At 31.7% G+C, this 22,254-nt stretch overlaps 1 protein-coding gene across 5 annotated transcripts in view; it reads left to right on the forward strand.

Moving 5' to 3' along the window:
* LOC107446025 (uncharacterized protein CG43867) overlaps nt 1-22,254 on the forward strand; it is a 229,731-nt gene that overhangs the window by 131,615 nt on the left and 75,862 nt on the right. For 2 of the 5 annotated variants that reach the window (XM_071188136.2, XM_071188135.2), the window contains exon 3: nt 9,853-9,915. The exons of 2 other annotated variants lie outside the window; for them this stretch is intronic. In XM_071188136.2, coding sequence (XP_071044237.2) covers nt 9,853-9,915 — 63 coding nt within the window. Of the gene's footprint in view, nt 1-9,852; nt 9,916-15,663; nt 15,840-22,254 lie in introns of those variants that run through there. One more of the 5 variants, XM_043051765.3, reaches the window with a different exon arrangement.

Consider the following 22,254-nt stretch of genomic DNA (forward strand, 5'->3'; position numbering starts at 1 on the left):
CCATTTGACTTCTGCATCTTTGCAGAATATCCTGTTACTTTTTAACAGATTATGGACGGAGCAGATATACCCATCTAGTTGGCGGCTGGCTCTTGTAATACCAATTTTAAAGCCAGGTAAGGATCCGACGGAACCAATTAACTACCGCCCGATAGCGCTGACTAGCTGCTTCAGCAAGGTATTCGAACGTATGGTCAACTCTCGCTTGGTTTACTTTCTGGAGAAGAAAAAACTTATCCCCGACTATCAAAGTGGTTTTCGAAAGGGCAGGTCGACTATGGATAACATTGTTGCTTTAGAATCACGTATTCGTAATGCTCTTGTCCGACGTAACCATTTTATCTCTATCTTCTTTGATATTGAGAAGGCGTACGATCGGACATGGAGATACGGCATTCTGAAGGCATTGTTTGATATAGGCCTCCGTGGTCACCTACCAATTTTTATCAAAAACTTTTTGAGTCAGAGATATTTTCATGTCAAACTGGGTCATACACTTTCTGATCTCTACATCCAATCTGAAGGTGTTCCACAAGGTTGTGTTCTGAGTGTTATACTTTTTATAGTTCATGTTTCTTCCATTTTAAACATTCTACCTCCTACAGTTTTTGGATCACTTTATGTTGACGACCTCAACGTCTCATGCTCAGGATCTGACATGAGAGTAATCGAACGTCAGTTACAACTTGCTGTCAATAAAATAGTAAAATGGTGTCATGAGAATGGTCATACCCTATCACCTTCCAAAAGCTCATGTGTACATTTCTGTCGGCAACGTCGGCTTCACAATGATCCTGTTATTCATATTCATAACATTGCTATACCCATCGTAATTGAAACAAAATTTCTTGGAGTTGTTTTTGATCATAAGCTTACTTTTCTGCCTCACATAAAACAATTGCGGAAAAGATGCGAAAGATCCTTAAATATGTTACGGGTGCTTTCCAACACGTTTTGGGGTGCTGACCGCACCGCGCTATTGCGAATTTACCAAGCACTTATACTGTCGCGCATTGACTATGCATGCACAGTTTATGGTACTGCTTCTGCTTCGCAATTAAAACGCCTTGATACGGTGCATCACACTGCATTACGCATTTGTAGCGGTGCATTTCGCACTTCACCCGTGGAAAGCTTGTATGCTGTTTGTGATGAACTGCCACTGGATCTACGTAGAATGCAATTGTCATTGACGCACTACTACCGTATCATGTCTTCAGCCTCACACCCCTTACAGCATGAGGCTACTCCAATAAGTTTAATGCGCCTATATGATGCTCGACCTTCTTATGTACGTCCTTTTATAGCTCGCATGCGATCGCACATTCAAACATTTGCTATTTTAGATTCACCATCACAATCAGTTGACCACGTACTTATCTCACCATGGACTGTTTCACCATATCATTTTTATTCTCTATTTGAGGTGTCTAAGAAATCTCTTGTATCACCAACCATATTTCAACAACTTTTCCGTTCTCATCGTCATCAGTTTTCTCATTATGTTCCGATATATACTGATGGCTCAAAATCTCCTGGATATGTTGGCTGTGGTGTCATCATTGCTGACGTCACAAACAGCTACCGAATTCCTGATATATGCTCCGTTTTCACTGCTGAAGCTGTTGCTATTTTATTAGCATTACGACTAATTTCTACACGCTCTACTCGGAAGTATTGTATATATTCCGATAGTATGAGCGTTTTGAGCCAATTAGAAAAGTTTCACTGTGATACTCATCCAATTTTATGTTTCATTATTCATTTGTTAACTACTCTTCAGAAGAAGGGATTTGAAATTTTATTTTGCTGGGTACCAAGTCATGTTGGTATTCCAGGTAATGAACTAGCTGACTCAGCTGCACGATCTGCCACATCTGTTTTAACATTGTCCGTACCCTTCTCTGACATGAAACTACATGTTCGGAAAATTGTAAAATCATTATGGCAAGAACAATGGGACCTCAAAGTTTTTAATAAACTCCACAGCATCAAATCTGATTTGGACCATTTCCCAGTACTTCGATTGCGTAGAGCAGATGTGAAACTAACCCGTCTTCGAATTGGTCATACCCGGTTGACACACCTCCATTTGTTGCTAGGAGAACCCGCTCCTCAATGCCATGGTTGTAACGTTCCTCTCACAATTCATCATATTTTAATAACATGCCCATGTTTTAACCAGTATCGGTTAACGTATTTTGGAAGTTCTATTTTATGCATGCAAGATTTGTTAGATAATATTCATCATCCAAACATTTTTGCGTATTTACGTGCTCTTGGTATTTTTAACTGTATATAAATGTTTTAATACATTTGCAATTTTATTCACTTTACTTACTTCATGTATTTTATTTGATATTCACACTTTTATCTGATTTTATTCATGCCTTTTACCTGATTTTATTCATCAACTTATACAATTTTATCAGTTATAATTATACGAATAACTAAGTGTTGCACGCATCATGTCTTATGAACTGTTTTTACCGTATTGTTTGGCGCAGCATGTCCTCTTTTGGACTTTGTGCCACTAAACCCTACATTCAATCCAATCCAATCCAATCCGCTGTAATTGTCTTACAAAACGTTTGTTTTTCTAACAATTTTACTGTATCAAAACATGTACTCTCTTCCATATCAGAACATATACTCCTTACTATGTTTTACATGTTTTAAACTATGTATATTTAAGTTTTAATTATTTAACTTTTATAAAACTGAAAAAAAATTTCGATTGGTTAGATAATTTAATGGTTAGATTATTTGATTAAGGAATAACGAATAAATTGCTGTTTTTTTTTGCCGTCACTCTTTTTTAAAGTGTTTGTTAATGGCTACGCTACTGTTAACAAGTTGTTAAAATGGAATCTTCTTTACTTATTAATAAGGAAACTAGCGTTAATTGCGGAAGTTGCCATTAGCGGAAGTAAGTCGAAATTCTTTAGAGACCTCGCGTTTTTCACCTTCCATGTGTTTCGTTTGATTAATCACCTAATAACACTCTGAAACAGAAAGTTCTTTTCACATGTTTTAACTTTAATCATAACCAGTCGTTTGTTTTAAAAATAAACGATGCTGCGAGAATTCCCGACCCCTCTTTAACAAGATGAGAATGTATCGTTGACAGAACAAAATTGTTTTTTTTTTTATTGTTCATTCCTTCCAACTTAAATAAATGAATGAACACTGGTTGGTAAAAAAACATTAAGGGTGTTTAAAGAAGTTTTTTTCGCCTTCGAAAACCACAGATTCGAAATTCGAATTTAAATATTAGGGGGATCGGAAAGTAATGTCGTTTCGGCGCATTAAACATTCGTTAGTCTTAAAAACCAATTCATTTTTTTTTACCCATTTCGATTCATTTTCGATCCGGCATTGAAAGATTGTTGCTAACGAAGGTGAATACATTATTGATTAGAAATACAATTTTCAAAACAAATATCAAATGCACCGGAACGACGTTACTTTCTGGGCCACCTAATATATATTTTATTCGAATTTAAACTTTAATTCTAAGAGGGGTTTTAATTTTTAAGTATATATGCTATCCTTAAGCAGTTTTGTCTGTGTTTAAAAACGGACAAATACCATAAATATTTTTTAAAAAGTATTAAACTTTTTATGAAATCGCCGACGAGTTTTTTTAAGATAGATGAAAATCTTTTAAAATAAAAAATAATTTTCTTTTATTTATGAGACAAATATTCAGCGTTGAAGTGACTTTTTAAATTTTGAAAAATTAAATCGCAAACTCTTTTCATTTTCTCAAAACTGTGGCTTTCTTAATAGTGAGATTTTACGCTATTTTCGTAATTAACTTAAAGGAGCAAAATTGGCAAAACTTAGCAGTCGTGAATAGCTGTTACAAACTCAAAACAGTTATAACAATAGTATATTAATCGCTAAAAATCGTGATTTCATTAAAGTTGTCAGAGTCATAATGTTTCTTAAGAGGCTTGTTTGTACAAAGCGTAGTTATTGTTAGCATTATAAATTATTTTTGCTTTTATATTATTCTAAATATTAATAAAAATAATTTTGTAAAACTTCAAAAAAAAAAAAAAAAAGAAAAAAAAAAAAATTCTGGGACAGACCATGAAGCCACTTGGCTTTCGCATTATTCCGTGCATTTTTGTATATTGTGTTGTTCTATTATGGTATATCCAAAAACATTATCTATATGAAAACCATACTGAGGTACAATTTGATGTAAAAATGGCGTATTTGAGAAGAGTGTGCTTTATTTCATGCTTTTTTTTTTCAAAAACAACAGTCTGTTGAGCGTATTTTAGTCACAATTATTGTGGAATTGAAGGATAAAAAATATTTTATATAATTGTTAACAGTAATAAGCAATTGAATAATAATTATTACATAAATTTTTTATTCTTGTTTTAAAATAAAGTATACGCATATATACAAAAATTGTTTCATCATTATTCTCTAACATCTCTCATCGCCACCTGTCTTAAATCTGGCTCCGCCAGTAATCCATCGAACTAGCGGGTTTTAAATTATAAATTGAAATAGTTAAAATAAGAAAAAGCTCTTTTCAATAATTTAAAGAAATAGGCCTTCAATGGAATTAGCTAAAAATTTTTAGTCAACTTGATAGAAAGTTTCAATAAACGATATGTCTAGAAACAAATATTCTTTTAATAACTTTAAAATAAGGCTGTCGCCATTTGATTTCTACAGGGTTTATTGGAGTTATTTCTAGACTATTTATAGACTTTTACATGAAGAAAAATATTGATTTCTTTAAGTTTTGCGCACTGAAACCTCTCATCGGGACCACCTTTATTCTAAATTTATTGAAAAATGTACTATTTAATAAATTTATTTGTCGGCGCCACTGAAATCCATTTTTTTGCAACATATTAGCGCCAGTTCTTAGTTTTATTGGTAAGAACGTTATTGAATTACAAATCACTTCATCGTCATTGGCACATTGAATTACAGCATTACATTGAATTACAACAAATCATCATTTCATCGTCAACTACATCTTCATTTTCAACAAATAGACAGGGCCTGATTATAGCCTAGGCCCAATAGGCATGGGCCTAGGTCCCACAATTTTTAAAGGGCCTCAAAAATTAGTAAAGGTTGGCTAGCTTTGTGTTGGTTTAAGTACTAATTAAAAAATAATTATAGCTTACAATAAAAAAATAATTCAGGTAATCAGTGACTTTTAGCAAAAATCGTTGATTTCAATTGTTTGTGGTTACCTAACCATTTTTATTTTGATATATCATTGTTTTGTTTTATATTTTGCTTTAATTTATAGATACATAAACTTTTTCTTAAAAAAATAATCTTCAAAATTCTGCTTTCTGATTTTTTAAAGATAAATTCTGCTTTCAAAATTTCTTAGAATGTCTCTCTTGAATCATGCAGTTCAATAGATAATTTTTTTATTTTTAGGACTACTCTTCAGTAATTTAATTTCAAAAATGTCTTGTAAGGGGCCTAGAAAATTTGGTGGGCCTTGGGACCGAATTGTATTGATCGGTCCCTGCAAATAGAGCTTTATGTATAGGTAAAAATATGGTTTAAAATGCTATTGTTATTTTTTTAATAGTGATTTGATTTATAAAAGAATAATTAACATTTCTTTTACTCATAGAAAGAGCCTGTGTGTCTAGGAAATTTCTGTGGTGAGAAGAATATTGATGACAGTAAAAGTGTTAATACAGTTTTTTATATAATAGAGAACATTTAATACCTTCTTATTGTATCAAAACAATTAAAATGCAACTGTTTATTTAACTTACGTTTCATCTGTATGATATAGCAGCGAATGGAGAAAATACAATAATAATGGTCACATGCATACTATGATTTGAGTGAGAGTCGTCAACTATCTTCAACGTTATCTATACATTATTTAAAAGTATTAAGATAAAAAAAGACACATACTAAGGGTTTTAATAAATTTTTTTTATAATTAATTCAACTTTTTTTATGCTGTTACGTTATTGTGTCCTTATACTTTCTTTGTGATTTCTATAGAAGAAGCGATTAACGTTTACTAAACAATCAGCGTCTTTAAAAAAATAGTTCGAAACTTTCTGTTAATAACCAACAACTTCCCCGAATAATTTACTCTAGATTCTAACAATCATTTCAAAAAAAAAAAAAAAAAAAAAAAAAAGTCCCGCAGTGGACTGATCGTTAAGACACGGTTCCCAGCAGATCACCGAAGTCAAGCATCACTGGCTACGGTCAGTGTGCGGGTGGGTGACCACTTGGATCAGTCTGCGTAGGGACCGAGGGTGTGCGGTATTGGTCCTCGTTACACTGTGCTACCGTAAAGTGCTCGACTTCGCGCGCAGGTCGTCGGGCTACCGAAGCGGGGGTGCCATCCCTTCCGCAGAGGATCAAAATTGTGATGGCATGTCTTCGGATCATCCTCCGGGATGTTTCCCAGACCGTCGCCAATAGCCCATTGTGCAGCTCTAGTGCGACGTAAAGTAACAACAACAACATCAAATAAAAAAAAAAACTCATTAATTTCCAAAGATATTTTAGTGGAATTAATTGTTTAAAAGTAATAGCAGGGTTTCATAATTGTCTATACTACTCGCTTAAAACTAAAACGTCTACATATTAGCTATCATTTAGAAAAAAATAATAAACAAATTTAAGCCATGCTCAAAATACACAAAGTAAATTATTGCTTTAAATATTAAAAAGAAAGAAAAAAGAGAGTTTTGTTTGTTTGTTGTTAATTTACGTCGCACTAGAGCTGCACAATGGGCTATTGGCGGCGGTCTGGGAAACATCCCGGAGGATGATCCGAAGACACATCACAATTTTGATCCTCTGCGGAGGGGATGGCACCCCCGCTTCGGTAGCCCGACGACCTGCGCGCGAAGTCGAGCACTTTACGGTAGTACAGTTTAACGAGGACCCATACCGCACACCCTCGGTCCCTACGCAGACTGATCCAAGTGATCACCCACCCGCACACTGACCGCAGCTAGTGATGCTTGACTTCGGTGATCTGCTGGGAACCGTGTCTTAACGATCAGTCCACTGCGGGACAAAAAAAAAGAGAGAGATTTGAGCAAACCATACTTCTTCAATTAGTATTTTATTTCTCATTACTATTAAAACAATATTTACAAAATGCATAAATTAAAATTTTAATTTATCTTGGCAATAATGGAATTCGATTTCCAAAATGGGATTAAGGATATACACAGGGTGGTTCGTGAGGATTACTCTTAATATGTTTTTTGAGATGAAATGAAAAAAAAAAAAAATGAAAAAGCTTACACATTGGGCGTTGCAATTTAATATTTAGCAAAGGGGAAAAAATCAAAATCACTATGAAATTGGACAAATCACAGTGCAAAAAGAAAGGTAGTGGAAATATACAAGACAAATTTGATCGAGGAAAAAAACAAACAGGACTTGAATAAACGATTATTAAAAACACCTCCAATTTTCATCATTCAATTAAACTTGTTTTAATGTTTATTACATCTGCCTTTTTTAACTGTAGTTTGTCAGAATTCAATTATTGTATTTGTTTTTTCCATACCTAAATACTAATATTAATGTGCACATTTTTTGTTCGCATTTTTGAAAAGTATTTTGAAAATACATATTTAGAGCGGTCTTTGCAAAACACACTGTATATTATACATTAAGTATTATTTAAGTATTATTTTTACTAAATAATTGAAGACTTTGTATATTCTTAAATATGATTTTATTTTTTAAGCTTCATTAAATAATTTTAAAATTAAAATGAATTTTAAAATTACAGAGCCGAGATCATTCATTTGATATATTATACTCTCAACTACAGTGTGTAACTGTTTTTTCCTCTTAGCATTTTCTCTGCAATTTCGCGTTTCCCGCTTTTGTTTTATTTACTTTAATGATGTAATTTGTATGCGCGCGCCTACTTTGATCTAAGTACTAGATCGTGTCAACACGCCTTAAATGTTTTTTTTTTCAATGGCAGGCACTGAATTTGAATCTTTGCCTATACTATGCTAGAATTGTTGCTCATTTCGCGTTACCCAGTGGGCACCTGTGAACCAAAGTCACGGAGGCGAGCAACATTGCCCACGCCACACTGCCACAAACCCGTTTATAGGGTGGGCCACATTCACTCATCATACACACAACAGAGGACAGCACAAAGAGAGAGAGAGAGAAACATCCATGCCCAGAGCAGGATTCGAACCCGCAGCCTATGGCTTCGCAGTCAGGCACGCTAACCGCTCGGCCACCTGGCCGGCGCGCCTTAAATGTATTTTCAATCGGTGCTTAGCTATAAAATATATCCTGTTTTATTGTAGGTTGTTTATTTTTTGATGAAAGCTTGCATTTTCTTGCTTCTTTGAAGGCGGTCTATGTTCTATATTTCTTCTTGCAATAATTACAAAATTTAGGGTCCAACACAGCTCCTCTGTGTTTTGGTATAATTTTTTGTTTCTGTCTTGAAAAACCTTGTTCAGATTCAACATTATAAGCATTATCTGAGACACTGAACTTGTGATCTTTATTTCTTTAAGATATCCAGCCAGATTCAGTAATTCCTTCTGCTGTGAATTTATTATCATCATCCAAACGATATTAAACGTGCACTATTCCATCATTTTCTACGGGTAAATTTCTAATCAAATGAAAACGTAGAAACCTATCGAGAATTTCAAATCCAACTTCTTCAATAATATTGTGCTTGTTTCGAACTCGACAACAAAATAATCTAAATGATTCTTTAGCCGGGGTTAAATTTCAAATTATAAAATTCATCCACAATCCTAGCAGTTCTAGAAATAGGCTCAAAATTCGAGTTGAATATTTTCCAAGCTTCTCTTCCAAAGTTGTATTTAAAATTAAAGGTAAACACTAGCGTAACAGTCTACGTTTGTTAGTTTTCGACTTTATTTCGTTCTTTTCTGTTTTCTTTGCATCCGAAACTCTAAGGTTAGCATGGCCGGGATAGCCTGGTTGGCATGGCGCTGGACTCACGTTTGTAAGAACAGGAGTTTGAATCCAGCAGGCCGAAGACTCCCCGTGAAGTAAATGTTGACTATTGCGCGTTAAATCTGTCGAGTCGCTAAGTCCTCCGTGTTCCCATAACACATCAATACCTCTGGGGGTACTGGTTCAGGTCAAAATTACGATCTGTGGATGAATTAATGAATGCATGAATGGGTCCGCCCTATAAACGGGTGTGACGTATGGGTGTGGCAAAAGTCTAATTCTTGGCCATAGATGGCTCCATTGAAGAAAAAAACAAGAATAATTGTCCCCCCTTTGTCGACGACAACAACGACATCTAATGCATCAAATCGAAGTTTTAAAGAAATATTGTTCTCCATGACCTTGTGGTATTCTCTTCTGTCGAACTAAAGTATTTCTGTTTAATAATATAGCAGAGCATTTCAGCGCATAAAGACAAACTTTTTTGTTTTTTGAAATTCCAATTACTTAAAGTAAAAACAAACGTATTTCACTCTACTCGGCATTATAATATAAAACCTAGCAATTATCATATAAAACCTATTGGAAAAGAATACAACATTTCTAGCTTGACACTCTTCTAAGCTAGTTCGTTACAACCGAAATTTTCCAGTTTGTCAAGGAGAGCTAGCTTTGCATGACTTCATACTTAGATCTGCACTAAATCTCAGAGATATAGCTCAGAAGCTAGCTCAGGTGACCGAAAATTCGAATTAACGAAATGTTAATTTTGTTAGTTCGAATGTGTAGTTTTGTATTTTAGTTTCAAATGTTTCCCTCTTCTTTCTATTTTTCTCTTTCTTTTTGCGAAAGTTTGAAATTTTACTTTTTTATTATATTTTTTTTTCTTCTCTCCAGCTGTCTGATTTACGTGATAAAGTAGGAAGAGCCGAAAGAAAAGCTCAAGATGCTGAAGCAAAGGTCAGTTAATTACATTAACGAATTTTTTTTTGAAATAATTGCTTTCGTTTTCAACTAAAATAACAGTTCGTAACAAATAAATCTTGAATTTTTTTGTTCTTCATTATATCCGTTTCTAAAATTTATATTTTATTGGTTTGTAGTTTTTGTTTTACTTTTAAATTAACCGTTGGATATTTTAATGTTATTCCTTAAAATATTAGAACAAAAGATACGTTTAGTAGTGTATCTATAGATGTTGGCCGGGTAGGTTTATAAATGGGTATTTTTCCCTGCCTTCAGGCTTCCCCCCCCCTCTTCTTTTGTTCCCAAATTCAGGCTTTTTTTTTCTCCTTTTAAAGCATGCAACCATGTTTTGTCTTGCTTTTAGTTCTGGAAATAATATCACATTAAAGATGTGATATTATTTCTCTTTCTTTTCTTACTTTTCAAAAATGAACATTAAGACTTAAAATATATCAGTTAAAAAATAAAAATAAAAATAAATAGACCCAGTAGAGGAGCTGCATTGTCTCATGAAAAAGTATCGTAAAAAGGTTTGCATTGTGCAATGTCGCAAAGTAGACTTTATGTTTAAAGTGATTTATGTGAAGGTTGAGCGCTTTCCAAGAAATAAAAATCATTTTTTCCCCTTGACAATGGTGTAAACTGGATGAAATAGAATAATTGAATAGGCACAAAGACTTAATTTAAAATTTCTTAAATTTGTTTATTTATATTAATTCTATAAATTTAATATAAGTGATATAACTAAAAGTGAAAATTTCGCATCTAAATTAACAAAAAAAAAAGAAGAAAAAAAAAACTATTTTATATAAAATAAATGAGTTTTTTTAAAAAGTAAGTTTAAAATATTTGATATTTTGCTTACATATTATTCACATGACGCAAAAGTTTTGTGCAATAAATTTTCTAAAATAAACTACTTAAAATCTGATGAAAAAATATTGCATTTTTAAAATATATTTCTTGCAAAATTTCGTAGTTTAGAAATTAGTTTTGAAACCACAAATATTTGGAATTATGAATCGAAATGCGAACTTCAGGCAGATTAAACCATAGCCAGTCTCAAATAAAAACTAAAAATACAATGATTACAATAATTTACATGTTCCAGTTGAATGAATTTTTCTTCTAATAACTAAATAGTAATAACTAATTAACTATTAACAATGTAAGCAAAACTTAATTATACCTTAAATATATATAATTTTGTGAAACTCAAAAGAAAAACATGATCATTGAATTTTTTTTCCTGGGTATTTGAATACCTAGGAATTCATAAATACTCAGGTATTTATAAATTTTGGGTATTAACTGTGGTAAATACCCAGTATATTTGCCCCAAGCTAAAAAAACCTGGGTATTTTATATTTATCTATAAAATATTATTACTTTCTTAATCATAATTTTCATTGAATTATAGTTAGCCCTTAATTGCTACCCACCCAATTGTATTGTATACTCAGGTCATTATGACTCTTGGATTAAGGGTTAAAACCTTATTAAAGGTTAAAACCTTTACTTTGTTTCTGATTAATTTTTTTTATTTCAACAATTTATAACAATTTAAAAAGGAAAAAAAAACCTAAATAACAAACTTTGTTATTCATTCAATTTTTCTAAACTTATTATGGCTAGTTTTACAAATCCCGGTTGCCAAGGTGCCCAAAAAATCCTAGCTAATTTCTTTTATTGTTTCAAAATTTAACATGAAAGCAAAAAAAAAAAAAAAAAAAAAAAAAAAAAAAAAAAAAAACTGTTGCGCTATTTTCCATTCCATAACATGCTTAAATCCTTCAAATCGCCTGTGGCTGATAAAAATTTTGTATACCTCTGGGTATGGTAATTGTTTTTACTAAAACTTTTTAGCTGCCAAACTTCATCATATTTGACGCAGTAGTCTTGTAAGTAACTAGGTTTTGTGTTATTTTGGTTATTGCATTGGAAGAAATAAAAATGTTTAAAATAATTTACGAAAATATGACGAAATTTTCACTTTGGAATTTTCAGTTTAAGGTCTGTGACAAAACAATTTCTTCAAAATAATGTTTCATCAAAGAATGAGCCGTTTAATATGTAATTTTAACAGGGGAGGTTTGGATAGCCTGATTGACAGGACGTTGGGTTCGTCTTCGTGAGAGCGTGAGTTCAATCCCGCCGGCCGAAGAATCCCAGTGTATTATATGGTGACGTTAAATTTCTCTGGGTCACAAAGTCCTCCAAGTTCCCATAACAAATCAATAGATCTGGCGGTACTGAATTGGAGATAGATAGTTCTCTGGTTCAGGTCAAAATTGCTATCTGTGGATGAATGCATGGAGTATGAATGTAAAACGGACTGAGACGTGTGTGTGGCTCAAACTCACCGTATGCCTTAAAAATGCACTTGGATACTCATAGCAAGCTTGTTGATATTGGCAAGTGGCATTAGAAACAACAACACAACAGGTCTACTGTGTAGTTGAATAAATTTTTTTATTGAAAACTGTTTGAAATTTAATTTTTTTGCTCTTCGATGTCAATGTTTAAGGTATTAAAAACTGTATGAAACACGTGCTCGGTATGATTTATTTTCTAAGTATAGAGAGCAATATATCTTAAGCTCATCAAAATCCGTCGGGATTTAATTTACAGCGATCTTTTGAACATTACTGAATTTTCAATATTTAAAAGTTAGAACTCTTAATCTGCATGACTAAGCATTAAATTTTAAAACTATTCGATCAAAAACTATCTCGGTGAAATTTGTGCGAGTATCTTTGCAATAAATTTCTCTAGAGAACGTTATACCGTGGTAGAAACTTTCTTCATAAATTACTGTTTCACTTCATTTAATAATTTAAAGTTTAGAGAAAATTGAGTTTAAGTAAACCTACAGTATAGTGTCAATTTTAAAATGCTGAAAAATGTTACTAAAATATCAAAACGTAAACAATTTAATACTTCCATTGATGTAAATACGCGGATGCTCTGCATCACATGCCGAATATTTCAGCAAAATGGAATATTTTATAAGTTTAATAGCTAATTTGATGAAAACAATCAATACTATAAGTTATAAAATGGTGGTATTAAAAGATATTTTTTCACATCTTTAAGTTGCAGAAGTTAAATTTCTTAAAATAAAACTTGGTATACAGAAATGTTGTGAAGAATTTACATGCATCATTATATGTAGGTATGTATATATGAGGCAGTTTTGAGTTGTTGAATATCCTAATCCTTTTAAAAATTATTTCAAAAAGAGGAAAAAGATAAGCTGAAAATTTCAGTAGTGTATGTAAAGTTGTTTGGACATAAAACAGCATTCATTCTATGTTTTTTCATTGATAATTTAATGAATCATTAGTATTTTTTCTGTGCATATTATATACTCTTAGTGTGAAAGAAATTTTTTAAATCGGTATAATTATATTTAATTATGCACAGAGGGTTGTAGTGGTTTGTAACATCAAAAATAATATTATGTATGCTCTTGTTTAAATTTTTACTGTACAGATGAACTTTACTATTACGGATATATTTCTACTCAAATTTGCTTTCGTTTTGAAGTTTACGAGGTTGATTTTACGAGGTTGGTTTAGAACCAAGCATTTTTAACCCGATTTGTTCCATACTTATTTCATTCCATGTTCTAATTCATCCTATTATAAATTGCTCATAATAATTATGCGGCTATATATCTTTTGTGAATGAAACATTTTCTATGAAGTTGTACGTGGTATATATATTCAAAATAATTAATATATTTTGTTTAAAACATTGTTTTTTTCTCATTTTTCTTACTATACAATCATGTCAATGTAGTAATTAACAGTTTTATACTCTTTTTCAAAGTTTTGGGAAAAAATTGGTTCTAATGAAAGCTGGCATTTCTTGATTTTACCCGGGTTTTTTTTTAAGTTGGTTTAAACTAAAAAAATCCAATCGTTTTTTTTTTTTTTTTTTTTTTGACCTGGCTAAAATTTCTCTATTCTGGTAAAAACACATGATTAATCTCATGTGCAATGATTATGCGTTTTCAAAAAGAATTTATCAAAAATCATTTCAAGAACCGTAGTGACTCTGGGGACAGAGCGTTCACCTCCCAATCAAATGACCCGGGTTCGATCCCAGCGATAGCTGGCTGATTCGAATTCCGCACCCGGCTCGCACCGACCACAGTGCTGACATAAAATATCCTCAGTGGTTGACGGATCATGGGTTCTAGTCCCCTTGCCATTAGTCCAATCGTAAAAGGTTTTCGTGGTTTTCCTCTCCATGTAACGCAAATGCGGGTTAGTTTCATCAAAAAGTCCTTCGCGAAGGCAATTTTCTCCCAATGCGTGATACAGGAGTTCTCTTGTCTTCTGGATTGGGTTCAATATTATAACTCTACTGAGTTGAACAATAATAGCCGTAAGCCCTAAATTAGGTCGCCAGGCTGTTCAACAACGGTAATAATAAGAACCATTTCAAGTTAACAAAATAAATAAATAAATAAATAAAATAAAATAAAAACTATCGTAGTTTGAAAATTACTCAACAGAAAGTGTTTATACCAATTGAATTACTAATATTTTATAGATGTCTTCAGAACCCTTAAGAGTAGCACAAAAATTAAATTAGTTAAAAATATATATTACACTGTGAATAAAGAATATTTATTGAAATAGTGCGCTTATGCACCTTTGGCCGAAAGTGGGTTAAACAAAAAATTTAGATAAATTATTTCATCTATACTCGCGTTAATACAAAAATAACTTCACGCAACTCGGAGTTTCAATTCTCCTATTGCACATGATACTGAATGTTCCCATGTGTAAATAAATACATATAAATGCGAAAGTTGGCAATTTTCACTGTCTCTTTTCATATTAAAACAAGTTAACTATTGTGTCAATTTTTTTAAAAATATATATTCGTGTATTCACATATTTATTCATTATGTTGATTCCTCTCCTTACTACATTTATTTCAAATTTTTAAGATAATTACATCTCATTACAAATATAAATACTTATATTAAGAGAAATATCTCTTAATATAAGTATTTGTATTTGTACTGTACGTATTTAATAATAACGTGCTAATTAAAATAACGTATTTCGCACATAACTTTAAAAAACTATTAATATTTCAAATTAAAATTTTTGCTCAAAAGATAGGAAAATATTTCTATTCTAAGGATATTTTATTATGTCTTTAAGAGTTTTGGCTATTTTTAAACGAATTTCGGAATTTTCTTGTCGTTATTACCCAGACAATATTTGTAAAATCGATGCAGTTATGGTTTTCTCAGTCATTTTTTACTACACTTCTTTTTATGGTTTTGTAATGCTTTTGTTCATTTTTAAGGAAAAAAGAATTAAAGAGGCTTTTAATAAAATTCATTTATTTAAAAAATCAAATGGAAAAATATAAACGAAATTTTTTTCTAAAAATATTTTATTTTCACTTTCTGAGCGATTCAGTTAAATCAGAAAAAAAATATGGAAGAATTTTCTTAACAATCGACGATAAAAAAAACAAATGAGCTTTTTATTCTGAAATTTATTTTATTCTTTCATTTCGCAAAATGCTTAATTAATGGACTAGTTCTTAAAGATGAATTTCTTCCATCTTCTTAAAAATGCATATTTAGCTACGTCAAAATTGAAAAGCTTACCGCTCTCAATTACATTATAATACTTTCCCAGTTTTAATAAAAAATATTTGGCGTTAAACATCCACCCCAAATTTGCAGAAACGTCGCCATATTTGGCTAACCTATCTCATTCATTGGAAGCATTGTGGCTTCTAACAGCTGCTGTTCCCTCAAAAAACCGGTGTTTAAAGGAGAAAACTGCGTCCTTTGTGTTAACTTCTCTGCAAATCTTCATTTCTGTGAATCATAATTTTTCAGAATAATACCCTTAGTAGAACAAAATGATGTTCAAGAGGTGAGGCTAATATTTTTTCACTATTTTGATCTCATTTTTAATTAGTTACTATTAAAATTTTGGAGCGTTTCGCTTGTCTTCTTTGTTTCAAACAATCCCAAATTTCGCCAGTCTCTATATTCAAATTATGAAAATTAAACTGATGCGCGTGAATTAGTTAAAATCTAATGGAAAGTTTGATTTTCTTAAAACTAAAACTTAATCTTTGCCCGTACTTAGTTTACAATTATAATTTATTTATTGATTATTTTTTTTATGATCATGAAAATATTTTCATGTCTCAATTGAGAAAGGAAATAAAAGAAAAAAAGCTATTTTTGCGAAGGGATTGCGAGACTAAATATGAATTTTGCGCATACTTTTATTAAAAATAATTGTGACCATTATAAAACATTAAATCGTATTTAAAATTAAATTATGCGATTATTCTAGCTTATAATGAAACTCTTTAGAATTCATAATTCTTTATTATGTTTTCTAATCTAAATTTTTTCTGTAAAATTATAGAATCAATTCAAACTGTAAAGTTTTTTTTATACACGTATTTATGTTACTTCATAGTAAAATATTGTCATTTTTGTAATTATTTTTTTAACTTGCATAGTGTAATGAATTTTCTCAACAAAGATGATTTACGATTCATTTTTGCATTTTTTTTCAATGTTTGTAATAAATAGAAAACAGATAAAGTAATAAATCAATGATAAATAAACAGATAAAGTAAATAAATAAAATAAATAAGCCTTGGGAATGGAGTTCTCGAAAATGTAAAGAAGGAATATATAAATTTTCTTTCTTTTTGTATTATTTTAATTAATATGACTCTATTGTTCTTCATTTAAATTTTTAGCTCACATTTAGTTAAATGTATATAGAATAATTCGTACTTGCCAAAATTTATAATTTTAGCATAAATAAAGTAACAAAAATTTATTCAAATTTTTATCAGCTAATATTACTTAGTAATAAATTATATTAATGAATCGTACCCAATATAGATTTAAAAATAATTATTAAGCTTTCAGCATTTGATTCAAATATTAATCCTAATAATGGCCTGTTTATGTAATACTAGATTACGGTTCTGTTTAATAACCGTTGGTGAAGCGTGGAATCTTTGTGTATCAACAATCCAGCCTGCTCGTTATAGGCAAAGGGAGATTTTGATTGGGTATCCCCTAGATGACGTAACAAAAAATGACATCATCTGTAAAGAGGAGAAAAACCTCCGGTGAAAACGATCGATCGAATAGGAAACATGAGGTGCCATAAATCGCCAACTAGATTCAATTTCAATCACCCGAATTGATTTTGATTATAAATTTGTGGTTTTCAAGGATTTTTCTTTTTCGGTATGTCTTCACAGAGGGTTTTTTTTATGCATTAAATTATCGTTTTCTAATTATTATTATTTTTAAAAACTTTTTTTCACATTTTTCTCTTTACAATTAATTCTTAAATACAGTCAAACCCCGCTATGGTGAATCTTTAAGGGACCGAAATTTTGGCTCTAATTCCTTTCAGATTTGATTTTTCATTGATTCAATTCATTGAAACTATTAAATCTGGAAAATGCAAATTTATTTCTAAAATTGAGAAGGCATTTTTAGAGCTATGCACTTAGTAATAATAATTAGTCAGTGTATAAAATTTTTGACTGAGTAGAGGTAATATCTATATTATGGGTGCTTCTATATTATGGGGAAATTTTTCATTCATTAAATTCGAATTTCATTCAGTTCAAATTTTTCATTCATTTATTTTAAAAATAGCTTCTTTTTTTATAAAAAGAAAAGATACGCAATGTGAACATCTTACTTCCTTTTCCGAAAAGCAAAATTTTTAAAACGCATGTTTTTTCATTAATTCATTATTTACCTATTTATTTTACTCTATGATTTTTAATTATTGAAGTTATAACGTTAACAGTTTTATCCAAGTTTGTGGAATGGAGCCTTTTTGTATAAAGAATTGACCATAAAACCTGCCAAATATTTTTGTAACAGTTTTATTACGTCTGGGTTACCTTGAATTTTTTTCCTTTTTCTTTATAAAAATTATTTTTATAAAACAATTTGTGCATATTTCTTCTTCTTGCACATTAAATACAGCGTGCGTGGTGTTTTTAAAAAGTACTTTAAAAGTGCTTATTTTTTATTTACGTTTTTTTAAAAGCCCTTAAAGGTGCTTTTTTTTTTAATTTGGCGTTTGTAAGAAGTGCCTAATTTTCTATCTTTTAAAAAAAGATTTTTTCTTTGCCTTGACGATTGTCGTCATAAATTACAAAAAAAAAAAAGAAAAAAAAAAAAAAAAAAAAAGATTTTCCCAATTTTTCTGCAATATTTATCAAAAACCAGTTATTTTATCATGATTATGTGAAGTTTTTGAAAATGTTTTTGCATTTTGTTGATTTTATGTTTATAACTTTAAACGATAGAATTTTTTTTTTTATTACTACACTTGTCCTATTTATGAATTATTATGATTTTTTTTTTGGAAAGTGATTAAAACTATTTTTGAGTGTTTTAAAAGTGCTGCTTATTTCTTGTTGAAAAATCTGGCTACGCACCTTGAAAAATAGTCAAACTTACCGATAATTATGGCTGATTACAAAGGTTAAAATATACCTATAAATTTGCAATGAAAACTATAGCAAATAACATATTAAGAATAAAAAAGAGATAAATAAAAGCTTAAATCACTCACTTTCGAAAAAAAAGTCTGTAAAAAATTTATTCTGTACTTTATGACCAATATTTAACCCCTGATTTATATTTTGGGTTTGCGACTCTTAATAATAAATCCCGTTTTTCCAGTATAAACAATTAATATAAAATCAATTCTTACTTAAGTCAACAAAGAGAAATTTTATTTTAGTTACTTTTTATTAAATAATTGCAATTAATATAAATATGTATATACATATGATAGAATCACAATATTAAATGACGCCACTGACTATTTTTATTCCTAAATTTATATCCTGCTAAATATCTTATATAAAAGAAATTTATTTCTCCCATATAAATCTAAAATTAATGAAATTTAATGAATGATTTAATATTTGAAAAAACTGTATTAACTTCAAGTGTCATCCACTACAAGTGTAAAAAAAATGTATTTGAAGTCGAGTGGATGAATAAAAAGTATTTTATCCGAGATGATTGTGCTCCGGAAAAAATCCCCGGAAATTTCCGGAAATCCAAGGTCCAAAAGTTTCAAGAAATCATCGATCATATTTATGTATAAAAATAGTTTCATATTTTATTTAAAAATATTGGAATTTGAATTGATACTTATGCTGCAATTTAAATTATGCTGCATATAATTTATTTAGAATTTCATGTTGTGAAAATATCAAATGATTTAAATTTATAAAGACACTAATTTTTTGAAATGCGTCATTAATGATTTTACTCAAGAAATGTTCAGGATTTTTGAGTTGGGCTCACAATTATTCCTGATTACATTAACGATTGAAAATTTGAACTATATATATATATATATATATATATATATATATATATATATATATATATATATATATATATATATATATATATATATATATATATATATATATATATATATATATATATATATATATATATATATATATATATGTATAAACTCATGTTTGTGAAAAGTGCAACACCATGAAGGAATCGCCATAATTGAATGAAATTTAATACACAGTTGAGTGGTAGTGGTACAAATAAATGATTAAACTTTCAAAGCAAACAAACAATAACAAGAGATCGAAATCAGTATTTTGTGTAGCCACCAAGCGCCGCAATAAGTGCTGCTACACGACGTGGCATGGAGTCAAGCAAATTTTGAATGCCTGTCCGAGGAAGAGCATGCCATATTGTTTGTATGCGTACCCAAAGTTCGTCTGTAGAAGCAACAGAACGAGGATCGCGAGTGAGACGCCGACCAACGAAATCCCACACATGTTCAATCGGCGACTTATCCGGGGAATACGCTGGGCAAGGAAGAAGCTGTACCTGCCGCGATGTAAGGAAGGATTGAACAGTCCTAGCAATATGAGGGCGGGCATTGTCCTGTTGAAATACAGCCCTTGGCAGGGCTTAAAGGAAAGGAACAGCTTGGGGCTTCAGAACTTCCCTGATGCACCGGTTGCTGTTCAGATTACCCACAATTCGTAGCAATTGAAATCATCCATGATATGCTATGGCACCCCAGACCATAACTCCGGGTGTTCGTTCACTGGCTTTCGATAATGCACTCCGGAAGGCGGCGTTCACCGGCATAACGTCTGACACGAATGCGGCCATCATGGTACCACGAATTAAAGCGGGATTTGTCAGAAAACACGACATGCTGCCAATAAGCCTGCCAGTCACTATGCTGATTGGCCCATTGAAGCCGCACGCAGCGATGGTTTAGCGTGAGGGGGATCCTGTATAAAGGAGTCCTTGCACGCAGTCTACGCTGCAGCAGACGTCTACGAATTAATGAAGCACACAATGAAACACCTGTAGCTATTGACCACTGTGCTGTCAGTTGTCTAGAGGGAGCCGTACGGTCCGTCAGCGCCATGCGGATCAGGTGTCTGTCATCGTGAGCTGACGTCACATTTCGGGGTCCACTCCCGGATTTTCGAGTTGTCCGACACTCGTCCGTCCACTGCTTCCAAACACGCATCACTTTGCTGCTGTTACGCTGCACACGAGCGGCTACTACACGATAAGACAATCCAGCTTCACGAAGATCGATGATTCTCCCCCGTTCAAACTCCGTAAACTGTTGAAATCTCGCTCTCTTTCGTCGAAGAGGCATAAGTAACTACTAAGCTAACGTTTACCACTAGCAGATAACCACCGATAACCATACACGCCTCGCTACAGCCGTCTATTTATTCGGATCCATCCGCCGTTCAGAGGGCGCTGCTCAGCATACGCATCCGCTACGGGTCTGAAATTCTAATCATTTGCATATTATGCTCTACTTTGCATTTCCTGAAAATTTCAGCTCACTTGCTAAGTCCTTCATGGTGTCGCAATTTTCACAAACATGAGTTTATATATATATAGGTATATAGGGAAAGCGTGAACTAATAGTAGAAATTGAAAAATATGATTGGATTCAACCTCGTTGGTTGGAGCATTTAATTATTATGAAAATTTATGAGAAAATTAAAAAAATTCGTTTCAAGAAAGCTTTTAGCTTTAATGGCATAAAAATATTTTGAGTCAGAATAATATAATAAAACTATTTGTTTCAGGGTCGAAATAAGAAATACTCTCTAAAAATATTCTACGATAGACGAAAATTACTAAAAATTAACATTTAGTTTTTTTTACATTCCATAAAAAAATTATTAAAGTTATTGGAGTTTTACATAGCTACGCTACATACTTCAAAGTAAAAATTCGCATTTTATTCAATCTTAAGGGAAGATCTTAAGGGATAAATTATGGGTTCATAGAAGAAGAGCGGAGGGAAATGGGGCTCCGAGAACACGAACCCCCTTTTATTTCAATTTCTTGTTCAATTTTCCATTCCTTAAAGATGTATTTAAATGTTTGACCTTGTAATGTATTTCTATGACCTAGAAATATTTTTGGGTCATGGATGTACAAAATTTCTAGCAGCCAGGCAGGCATGTTGTGACGTGAATACAATTCAAAAAATATTTCAAACTTTAAAGAGTTTTGTTTTATCTGTCTATTCCACTATATTATTTTTTTTGTTGCTATATGTGCATAGTCATACCTCTCGGAATAATTAAAAATATGCTTACTAATTTAATTAAATACTCTTTGGCCAAGGTTAATTTCGTTATAGTTCAGTTTACATGCATCGATAATGTAAACTTAAAAATAAAAAAAATATTTCCCCATTAAATTGTTTAGAGCCAAATTTAGATTTACTACAACATTTTTATCATTATTAGGTATATCAGTGTACTTAATATTTTAATAAAAGACAAGCGTGGCTCATTATGAAACCCACTCAGGCCATTCGCGTTAATAGAAAACCTTCATCCCGCGATGTTTAAACAATGAAGGGGAGAAAAACTGAAACAAACTGTTCAGTATTTCCTGATATAAGTGTTATGTAAAGATCTTGTTTTAAGATTTGGATTTTTTCATCAGCTTCATATTTCATCTTTGCAATGACTTATTATGTCAAAATTCCGTTTCTGAGGTGCATATTAGATAATACAAAAAGAGGATTTTTTTTCTTCTCCAAATAAGCTAGCATGAGCCGTGGTGGCTCAGGGGATAGAGCGCTCACCTCCCAGTGAGGTGAACCGGACTCCAATCCTAGCTATAGTCGGTCAATTCGAATTCCGCGAACGGCTCGCTCCGACCACGGTGCTGACGTAAAATGTCCTCAGTGGTAGACAGATCATGGGTTTCAGTCCCCTTGCCGTCAGGGTAACAGT

The sequence above is a fragment of the Parasteatoda tepidariorum genome, chromosome 12 (genome assembly GCF_982258835.1).
Source record: "Parasteatoda tepidariorum strain Cologne lab strain chromosome 12, Ptep-v5.0, whole genome shotgun sequence".
Taxonomy (NCBI): Eukaryota; Metazoa; Arthropoda; class Arachnida; order Araneae; family Theridiidae; genus Parasteatoda; species Parasteatoda tepidariorum.